Source organism: Sorghum bicolor, chromosome 4, assembly GCF_000003195.3.
Source record: "Sorghum bicolor cultivar BTx623 chromosome 4, Sorghum_bicolor_NCBIv3, whole genome shotgun sequence".
NCBI classification, from domain to species: Eukaryota; Viridiplantae; Streptophyta; class Magnoliopsida; order Poales; family Poaceae; genus Sorghum; species Sorghum bicolor.
This window is the reverse complement of record NC_012873.2, coordinates 68,429,352-68,439,239: the sequence shown is the minus strand read 5'-3', so window position 1 is coordinate 68,439,239 and position 9,888 is coordinate 68,429,352. Positions and strand designations below refer to the sequence as shown.

The window sequence follows — 9,888 nt, the reverse complement described above, 5'->3', positions numbered from 1 at the left end:
GGACTATGTGGGTCACCTCTATAAGCCTGCTTCGTCTAAGCGGGTTAGCTTGCAGGTTCTATGCATTAGCGGCGCGTCAAAGCCCAACAGGTTGGTGGTGTGGCCTACGCCGATTGCGCTAGTGATTAGCCCTTTATCCAAACAGTCACTAACCTTCATGTCTAAGTATACTAGAGCTAATTTTAATTAATTTTTAGCTAGCTAGAAATTAGCCCTTTATCAAAACCGAAAATGCCCTTATTCTCTTGTGTTTTCGCTTCAAATCAAATAAAAAAAGCATAGTAGTTCGGGAAAAAATTGGAAAAAAAACACGAATCTTAAAGCAACACAGACTAGACAGCACTTGCTCCGGCAGACCTCCTTCGTTCTCCCGCTTCCAATCCTATCGATCCACCTCCGCCGCATTCTTCAAAGCAAAGTTAGCAAACCCTAGCCTATGGACGCCGCCGCCGTTCACAAGCGCAAGCGACCCGATGAGTCCGACCCCGGCGCGGGGGAGCTCGACCTCTCCGCCGCTGACGCCGTCGAGGTGCTCGACCTCCGGGCCGCCAAACGCCTCCTGCTGGCCTTCGAGCGCCGCCTCCGAGACAACCTCGAGGCGCGCATGAAGTACCCCGACGACCCCGCCCGCTTCGCCGACTCGGAGATCGCGCTCCACGCCGAAACCGACCGCCTCCGCCTCCTCGCCGGCGCGCCCGAGCTCTTCCCTGACCTCGTCCCCATCGGCCTCGCCTCCTCCCTCGCCTCCCTCCTCACCCACGACAATGTCGACCTCGCAGCCGCGGCCGCTTCGCTCCTCGCCGACCTCACCGACTCCGAGGACCCCTCCGACCTCGCCGCCGTCCAGGCCCTCGCCGACGCGCTCGTCGACGCCAACGCGCTCGACCTCCTCGTCCACAACCTCTCCCGCTTCTCCGAGACCGACTCCGACGAAGCCGAGGCCGTCCACAACACCCTCGCCGTCCTCGAGAACCTCCTCGACCTCCGCCCCAACCTCGCCGACAAAGTCTGCGACGGAACCAAGCTCCTACGATGGCTTCTCTCGCGCCTCAAGGCACGCGAGTTCGACGCCAACAAGCAGTACGCCTCCGAGATCCTCGCCATCCTCCTGCAGAACAGCCCCGCCAATCAGAAGCGCCTCGGCCAGATCAATGGAGTTGACGCCCTGCTTCAGGCGGTTGCTATGTACAAATCCAGGGACCCAAAGACCTCCGACGAGGAGGAGATGCTCGAGAACCTCTTCGACTGTCTCTGCTGCGTACTCATGCCCCTGGAGAACAAGGAGAGGTTTGTCAAGGCTGAGGGCGTTGAGCTCATGATCATCATTATGAAACAGAAGAAGCTGGCATACAGCTCCGCGATCCGCACACTCGATTTTGCCATGACCAAGTTCCCGCCTGCATGTGAGCGTTTTGTTGATGTGCTTGGCCTTAAGACTGCTTTTGCAGCCTTCATGGGTAAGGCAAGTAAACCTTCCTCCTTTCCCTTTCCCTTTCCCTTTCCCCACTCTCTTCTGACATTTCAGATGATCCTGTATATTCGTTCCATTTGCTCTCTGATGCTATGTGCTATGTAATAGGCCTAACTTCATTGGATACTTATTAATCTGTCTGCTTCCTGAAATGAGTGTGTTATTAGTTATTAACTTAAAATTCGCTCCAGATTCCTGTGAACAAGAAAAACAAGAAAGAGAGTTATCAGGAGGAGCTAGAAGAGCGTATCATTTCACTTATTGCTTCATTGTTTGGTAAGCAGGCAGGTCCACTCGTGTGTGTCACTTCATATTATTATTCAATGCTGACCAAATGTGTTCTCCATAGTAATTTTAATTCTAAATCCCGTTGCTTCATATAAAAGCCTGACTTTGAAGAATGAGCATCAATGTATTTATTCTTTTTCTATCAGCTGAAAATCCCTAGGTATTGTACAAATATGTTAGTCAAACAAACTTTTTTCGTAGGGGAAACTGTGGATTTACCATGTATAGAAATATTGGGCTCAATACCTTATGGTAATTAACTAGAAAGCCAGCAATGGCAAAGTGAATGCCATTAGGGGCACATGCTCTTGTGCCTTCAAAATACAGATGCACATTGAGATTTATGCAATATAGGAATTTTAGACACATTTTTTGTCTATCTTTTGCAGTGCATGAATCTCAATGCACTTAAAGATTTAAACCACAAGAGCACATGCTCTTAAGGCAATAAAACTGCCTTCAGCTGCTCATCATGTAAGAGCTTTAAGTTAACTATATATATTGATTTCACCAAGTAATACATTATACCTGTGTAACAGTATCTTCGGGAAGAATCCATTGCACATGTGGATCCAATAGTTTCTCAAATAATTGATAGCAACGGCCCAAATATGCTTGCATGACATGTGATAGCGTCTCACAATTATAATTAGATAAGACACACCCAACATCTCTTTGGTCCATATTGTATTTTTTAGTGGTCCCTGTCTGTGATTAAGTGTTTTCTTTCTGTGATTCATTTGTTTTATGTATTTTTTCATGTTTAGTTATTTTATACCTGTCTTTAGGTGGTATTAGCAAAGGCTCACGAAGGATGAGGCTACTAGGAAAATTTGTTGAGAATGAATGTGAAAAGATAGACCGTCTGATGGAGTTCTACACAAGGTATATCTGCTGTGGAGAAAGAGGATTGCCTTAATTTTTCAGCTACTTCATTTCTTGATTGCATGGTCACTCGTGTTGTACAGGTATTCAGACAGAGTGAAAGAAGAGACTGAAAGACTTGATAGTCTTGATTTGGAAGATTTAGAGGTGCCTTTTTATGCCTTGTTTCTTTGATCTCCATCTCCAATTCGAGCAGACAATGAAATTTTTTGAACATGTTCCTATTTCCTCCCAGATGGACGATGATGAGCGGTATAACCGAAAACTTGAAGCTGGGCTTTACACACTGCAGGTATTGTTGGCTTAATCTGTAGTGTTGTATCTGATATAGGTTTCTCAGCCAGTGTTGGTTTAGGGTCTTGTTTACCTTATGATGTTTCTGAACTAAGTCTGTGTATGTTTCAGTTAATTGCGCTTATTCTGGGACACATCTGGCACTCTGGGTTAGTAATATTTGTTTAATTTTCTGTGTTACCTTGCTTTGTCGTGCATAGTTGGACTTCAATTCTAAAGTCATCATCTTTCTTTTGGCATGTCACTGATTTTCAGGAATTCCCAGATGAGAGCAAGAGTAGAATTGCTTCTTAAACAAAACAAACTTACGAAGCAAGATGTGAAGGACATACTTGAGGTGCACCATTCATCTCCATATGTTTGTCGTTTTAGTTTGCTTCCGCTTTAGTTTGATTGGTGCTGCTGCTCTGTATTATCTACTATTATGTATGGTCCATAATTTGTAGTGTTGTTGACCTTTTCTATGTATGGCATTAAGAGCAGAGACTACGATGGAGGTGTAACATTATATTGGTTTTTCATTGCAGGAGTATCATGACAACATTGGGGACTTGGATGGACCTGAAGAGAAGGAAAGAGCTCAATCGCGGACCAAGGAAATTATTGCGGTGTTGTGATGTGCAAGGTGGCCTGGGGTAGTTGGTTGTGGAGCAAGACTGAGTCTGGTAGATATTTTGCAAGGGTTTTAGGAGAAAGACTATGCTGAGCGATTTTATATTGCAGGCAGCAAGTGTAACTTACTCGGTTGTAGATGATGGATGGCAGAAACAAGAGAGCAGTGCTTGCTTCTAATGCACTCCCTCCCTTTCACATTATAAGTTGTTCTGGCTTTTCTAGATACATAGCTCTGGGATACATAGGTTTTGGAATTGAGAGAGGAGGGCAGTATTCGGTTGTTGTGTTGTATTCTATTCTTGTGTAGACTAGCTAGTTATTTGCACACGGTTTGTTGTGCATTTGAAGTCAGGAACGAAGGAAAAGAAAAGGAAAACATTGTTTGAGGAAATGCAAGGTACACTGTTTGCTAGGAGAAGCTATGGATATAGTATGCAATTTGTTCAGCGACGAGGGTGAGAGTAGCAGAAGCGCGGTTTTAACGACGTCTCCAGCCCAGCGCGCCACGCCATCATGTATTATCCTCAGCCTGCCGTCTCCTTGGCGGCGGCGGCGGCCCTCCGCCCCTCGCTCCCCACCCTCCGCCGCCGCTCCCACTCCCCTTCCCCAAGGGCGTCATCCCTTCTCCACTGCCGCCGCTCCTCCACGCCGCCTCCATGGCTTAGGACTAGGAGGAGGACGCCTATCGCCGCCGTCTCCGACGACTTCTTCACCGTCGACTTGGACGCTGATGAATTGGAATCGGATTCCGGCGACGACGGTCTCGCCTCTCCATGGGAGGGCGCGCTCGTGTACCGCCGCGACGCCGCCGTCCACCACCTCGAGTACGCCACCACGCTGGAGCGCCTCGGCCTCGGGGACCTCTCCTCCCCCGACTCCCGCGCGCGCGCCGCCAACCTGGGGCTGGGGCTGTCTGGAGGGGGACAGGACGGCACTGCCGCTCAGTCTCAGACCCCCGTCCTCGTCTCCCTCGACGTCACCAGGCGCCGCGGCCGCCTGCGCCTGGACGGCATCGTGCGCACCGTCATCACCCTCGGCTGCTTCAGGTGCCGTGCCATCAGTCTCAATCTCTACTTGCCACTGTTCTGCAAATTGCAATCACTCAATATCTATTCTAGTCTAGTAGTAATTTCCTATCTACAAATTTCCAACCCTGTCCTGTGAAAAGCAATTTCATTATTATGTGTGTAAATAAAACATGCATCTGTCATACCAGGCAATATGACTTCCCCTCACATTTTCCCAACACACAACAAACAACCTGCCTTTCAGGGAAACAACTCGTCCCAGGAAGGGTACAATTCTTCTCTTTTTGTACTAAAAGTTTAGCTCCCCAACCCCAACAGAGGCAGCAAATCATCATACTAGTGTTTAAGCTGCAAATGTCATGCATTTGTCAAAATATATGAGAAGCAGTCACGGTGAAAATTCTTTTTTAATCATGGTCATCGCACCTGTTTGTTTTACACTTCTAGCGAAGTACTCCCTCCGTCCCAAAATAAGTGTCGTTTGCGCTTCCCAAAAAAAAACTTTAACTAAATATATAGTAAAAAATATTAATATTTATGGTACATAATTAGTATCATTGGAAAGATCTTTAAGTCTAGTTTTTTAACAAATTTATTTAGAGATATAAATATTGCATATATTTTCTACAAATTGAGTCAAAGTTGTGGCACGAAAACCTAAAACGACACTCTTTTTGGACGGAGGGAGTACACACAAGCCACACTGACACTGAATCATATGCACCCCAAGTGGTAACTACTGTAGTACTAAGGCCCTGTTTAGTTTTCCACCCAAAAATTTTTCATCCATCCCATCGAATCTTTGGACATATACATGAAACATTAAATATAGATAAAAAAATAAACTAATTACATAGTTTAGTTGAGAATCGCGAGACGAATCTTTTAAGCCTAGTTACTCTATGATTAGCCTTAAGTGCTACAGTAACCCACATATGCTAATCATCGATTAATTATACTTAATAAATTTGTCTTGCAGTTTCCTGACGAGCTATGTAATTTGTTTTTTTATTAGTTTCTAAAAATCCCTCCCGACATCCTTCCGACACATCCGATGTGACACGCAAAAAATTTTCGTTCCCAATCTAAACTGGCCCTAACATAAGATACCATGCTTGGCTCTCTTCTTTCCTCAGGTGTGCTGAGCCAGCTCCTCAAGGTATATTTGCGAATTTTTCCCTGCTGTTGACAGAAGACCCAGTAGAGGAACCAGATGTAGTTGACCTTGGCACGATTTTTGAAGAGGACATCGCGAAGGGTGCTTCGCTAGCTGGCACCATGGATAACCAAGACGACGACCAAGATATCGACTGGGATGACCGGCTGCACTTCCCAGCTGCTGACAGGGAAATCGATATATCCAAGCACATCCGGGACATCATTCACCTGGAGATCACGTTGGATGCAGTTTGCGATCCCAATTGCAAGGGCCTATGCCTTAGCTGTGGCGCAAACCTCAACACCAGCAGCTGCACATGCAACAAAGGCAAGCCGAAGGAGCCCAAGAACGTCAAAGGACGAGGACCTCTCAAAGAGTTGTTGAAACCCATGCAAAAAAGATGATGCAGATATCAAAGTTTGTAGAACTAGCGTCACCTTGCCAACTTTATCTCATGTCATGCTATAGAATATAGTCACTCCAGTGGAAATGGAGACATGAAGTTTTTTCTTTCCCCTCTGCTCAATGCCACTACATATGAGATACTTCTAGGATCTTTGAAGTATAGGAAGGCAATCCATGCCTACCAGCAAATAGATATCGAATAATAACTGTACATCTGGAAGCAAGGGCGTGGAATGTACTGTAGATGTATTCTCTACCAGCAATATATTTTCATCTTATGCATCAAAAAAGCAAATACAGATACAGTATGAAATCTGTTAGGTCTCATGTCAACTAAAATACAACACAGCAGAGAGGAGCCCCGGCACATTTGCACGAGTACAGACAGACAGGTCGGTGGCTGCCTCTGCTTGGTTTGGTTGTTACAACAAGCGAGCTCTCCGATGGAGGAGCTCATTTTCTCAACAATGTCCATTCTTCTATCTCTGTTCTCCCAACTATATTAGTCTATGTCTTTTGCGCAGTGAACTAAAAAGTACCTCGCGCCAAAAGAGATGAACACCTTGTGAGAACCACTGATACTTCATACAACTTGCTTATCCAGCTCTTTCAGGAGATCATCACGCTCACTTTTCGCGCGAAGTCATCATCCTCATCCTCTAAATTGTCGTCGTCGTCTTGGTATTCCTGGTAGTCATTCTCCTCCTCAGCGTTGATGTCCGCCACCTCATAGTCATAGTCTTCTTCTGCTGCCTCTCCGTCTTGATGCTCCTGCAGCTCTTGGGCTCCTGCAGCTTCATCGTCATAGTCTTCTGCTGCCGCCTCTGCATCTTGATACTCATCCAGCTCTTGGGCCACTGCAGCTTCATCGGCATTGCCTTCTGCTGCCGCCTCTGTGTCTTGATACTCGTCCAGCTCTTGGGCTGCTGCAGCTTCATCTGCATTGTCGTCGTATGCCACATCATCTTCAGGATGGAAGGCTTCCTCTTCCTCTTCTTCTTCTCCAATGCCCTCCATGTTCTCCCCAACCGTGTCATGTGCTACGCTTTGGAATTCTTCTTCCACTCCTGCAGCGTAGTTATCTGCTTCTTGTATGATGCCAGGCTGGGCAGCGGGGATTTCAGAAGCCGCCTCTCTTTTTCTCTTCAGTATGGTACTCAGGGGCTTTGGACCTTCAAATGGAGCAGCCTCCCTGCTCGAAACTATTTCTGAAGTCACACGAGAAGAGCCTAGTCCCTTGACGATGGCATCTTCTCCTGACCTGCCAACACCTTTCTTTGCCTTCAACTCTGCAAGGCTCTTTGGACCAGCAAAGTTCAGTGATTCAGTATCCTCACTGCTATTTTCCTTCACCACCAAATCTTTTGCACTGTTACCCTGTATCTCCTCAGCTGATCTAGCCTTTAGCCTTTCATGAAGCCTCCCTCGAAGGTCTGAGGGTTTTGGTGGCGACAACCTGGCTCTAGACCCTCTATCCCACTCCTCTGACCGTGACCCAAGCCTGTCAAACGATGTCTCTCCAGGTAGTCTTATTCTATCACGTAGTCGAGACCGTGAGAGGCCATCCTGCTGTTCACCTCGCGAACGATGTTGGCCATTGCGCTCATCCTCAAGATGTGTGTCGTGCCTACCAGGGGCTTCAATCGATCTTGAATTATTATTGAGCTTTCTTTGCTTCAGTAGCCTATGGCGCAGATCCGAACTACCAGCAACCACAGCAGGGATATGTTCTCTCTGGGTAATCCTTTTCTCTGATGAAGATCTCTCTGCTGAATTTCTGTATGGCCTTTCTGATTCATATCCACCATGTGTTTGCCTCGTCATCCCTCCAGTACCATTAGCACGATGGTTGTAAGTGGTATTGTTTCCCTTGAATGACTGTTGAGCGTCGTCTTCAGCAGCACCGACAATCATGCCAGAACCAGCGGATGGGTCTGTCACAAATTCGCCCGCCTCCATACCGTTGTCAGTTACGCCATCCTGGACTGAAGGCTGAGGCTGGTAACGCTTTAGTGCACCGGGCTGTGCGTAAGAATTACTGTGATTCTGATAAACTCTTGATGGATGATCAGCCCTACTCGTCGTCAGACTTTGCTTGTGATGAAGCAGTGGTTTACCATCATGAGCGCTGGCCTTTGGCTTGTCAACTACGCCTACTGCAGGCGTGCTCTGTTGGGATGAAGAGTTGGGTTTTGTCCACGAGTTCTTCAATGGAGGATTAAGATGCAAGGCAGGGGTGAAGACCTTGGCCGGCGGCTGTGCAGCAGGCTTTTCACCAGACTGGGGCGCATGCAGGAAGGTACACCTGTCCCCTTTTGTGCACATGCCCTTCTGAAAGTAATAACATGGAACAGCCTGCTTGGCAATGGCAGGAACAGCAGATCCATGTGGTTGAGCTGGAACAGAGGCTGAAGCTTGGGGCACAGGCTGTTGAGCTGGGCGTGGAATTGTTGGTGCTCCAGCCAGGTTGTCTAATGGCTGAAAAAACACGAGTAAAGCGAAGCATCATGCCTGTGTTACTTAGAATGTACTGAATGTAATAATCATGGCCTTAATTTGTGTTTGGATGTGTAGGATGGATGGAGGGCGCACCGGGTGCCTGAATGAGCATTTAGGATTGGCACAGTTGCCATGGAACCAATACCAGCAGTCCCTGGGATTCATCCTGGCAGCATCGCTGTGACGGTAGTCGCATTCGCTTCCCTGCATGCAGCGCAGGACAGGAGATCCAATCCAACATGTGAGTGAGATGATTCCAACATGTAAGCCCAACTCAAGCTCAGGTAACTAAGTGTAACCTACTAGTGTATGTAGAAATTAAAATTTCAGGGCCATGGATATGGATCTGTTAATGATGCATGCAGCAGGCAGGTATTATCATATCATATCAGGTGATGCATGGTAGAAAATGGAATAAAGCTGGAGCGTTGAAAGGAACGATCTATGCTTATGCTATGCATGCGACCTTGGAACTGAATGAAGAGTAAGCAACGAATTTAAGAGATCTATCTATAGCATAGCAGGAGGTGATTCCGAAAGGCCGGCCGAAGAAAAGCAAGGTGGTGATCCAGATCGAAGGCTAGGCTAGGGTACTACATGCATGCTTCTGGAGGAGGCGAAGAGAGATGCCATGGCATCTATCTATCTATCTATCTATCTATCTAGTATAATTCATTCAAGGGAGCGAGCAACTCCTGGATTCCAGTAGCAGGCAGGAGTAGATGGTACCTTTTTGCAGGTCAACGGGGAGGCGAGGAAGTAGATGCAGTCGGTGCTCCGGCGGCGGCGTGCCTCCTCCTCGTCGGGCCGAGCGGCGGAGGAATCCATAGGTGAAGCCAGGGTTGGAGCTGCACGGCAACGGCGGCGGCGGCGGCGGCGGCAAGATTTATTAGTCTCAAGTGTAGAGGAGGAGCAGAGCAGGCCCCCGCCGAGTGAGTATTTGGCGATCGGATCTGGTTGTGGTTGTGGTTGTGGTTGCGAGCTCTCAGCTCAGCTCAGCAGCAGCAGCTCAGAGGAGAGGAGAGGAGAGGAGAGGATCAGCTGCTGCTGCTCTGCTCGATTGCTCAACAGCAACAGCTTCCAGCTCAAGTGGGACTGTGGGAGGGAGGGAGGCCAGGGAAGACGAGGACGACCAGGCTGCACCCCCTACTGCTACTGGCCTACAGACTAGTACAGTACGATTACTCCTAGCCAAGCCAGTTGCTCGTCTCTGCTCTGCTGCCTCTGCAGCTCAACAAGTGTCG

At 47.7% G+C, this 9,888-nt stretch overlaps 3 protein-coding genes across 3 annotated transcripts; 2 read left to right on the top strand and 1 right to left on the bottom strand.

Moving 5' to 3' along the window:
• LOC110434367 (beta-catenin-like protein 1) lies at window positions 357-3,753 on the top strand. Its single transcript, XM_021458248.1, has 8 exons — window positions 357-1,462; window positions 1,663-1,747; window positions 2,548-2,644; window positions 2,728-2,791; window positions 2,880-2,936; window positions 3,050-3,087; window positions 3,194-3,275; window positions 3,466-3,753. The coding sequence occupies exons 1-8, from the start codon at window positions 437-439 to the stop codon at window positions 3,553-3,555; spliced, it is 1,539 nt and encodes a 512-aa protein (XP_021313923.1). The 5' UTR covers window positions 357-436; the 3' UTR covers window positions 3,556-3,753.
• On the top strand, window positions 3,895-6,388 carry LOC8056094 (large ribosomal RNA subunit accumulation protein YCED homolog 1, chloroplastic). The gene is made up of 2 exons (XM_002454800.2): window positions 3,895-4,599; window positions 5,718-6,388. The coding sequence occupies exons 1-2, from the start codon at window positions 4,067-4,069 to the stop codon at window positions 6,142-6,144; spliced, it is 960 nt and encodes a 319-aa protein (XP_002454845.2). The 5' UTR covers window positions 3,895-4,066; the 3' UTR covers window positions 6,145-6,388.
• On the bottom strand, window positions 6,393-9,860 carry LOC8084460 (zinc finger CCCH domain-containing protein 19). The gene is made up of 3 exons (XM_002453051.2): window positions 9,374-9,860; window positions 8,738-8,848; window positions 6,393-8,623 (listed from the first exon to the last, which is right to left on the bottom strand). Exons 1-3 carry the CDS (start codon window positions 9,470-9,472, stop codon window positions 6,755-6,757), a joined length of 2,079 nt encoding a protein of 692 aa, XP_002453096.1. The 5' UTR covers window positions 9,473-9,860; the 3' UTR covers window positions 6,393-6,754.

Bases quoted from the DNA above. Each gene is read 5' to 3' on its own strand.
- LOC8056094 (XM_002454800.2), top strand. From the start codon at position 4,067: ATGTATTATCCTCAGCCTGCCGTCTCCTTGGCGGCGGCGGCGGCCCTC. The intron at 4,600-5,717 runs GTGCCGTGCCAT...TTCTTTCCTCAG, and splicing joins ATCACCCTCGGCTGCTTCAG to GTGTGCTGAGCCAGCTCCTC.
- LOC110434367 (XM_021458248.1), top strand. From the start codon at position 437: ATGGACGCCGCCGCCGTTCACAAGCGCAAGCGACCCGATGAGTCCGAC. The intron at 2,792-2,879 runs GTGCCTTTTTAT...ATTTCCTCCCAG, and splicing joins TTGATTTGGAAGATTTAGAG to ATGGACGATGATGAGCGGTA. The intron at 3,088-3,193 runs GTTAGTAATATT...ACTGATTTTCAG, and splicing joins GGACACATCTGGCACTCTGG to GAATTCCCAGATGAGAGCAA.
- LOC8084460 (XM_002453051.2), bottom strand. From the start codon at position 9,472: ATGGATTCCTCCGCCGCTCGGCCCGACGAGGAGGAGGCACGCCGCCGC. The intron at 8,849-9,373 runs GTACCATCTACT...CGCTGCATGCAG, and splicing joins CCCCGTTGACCTGCAAAAAG to GGAAGCGAATGCGACTACCG. The intron at 8,624-8,737 runs GTGCGCCCTCCA...GTGTTTTTTCAG, and splicing joins AATGCTCATTCAGGCACCCG to CCATTAGACAACCTGGCTGG.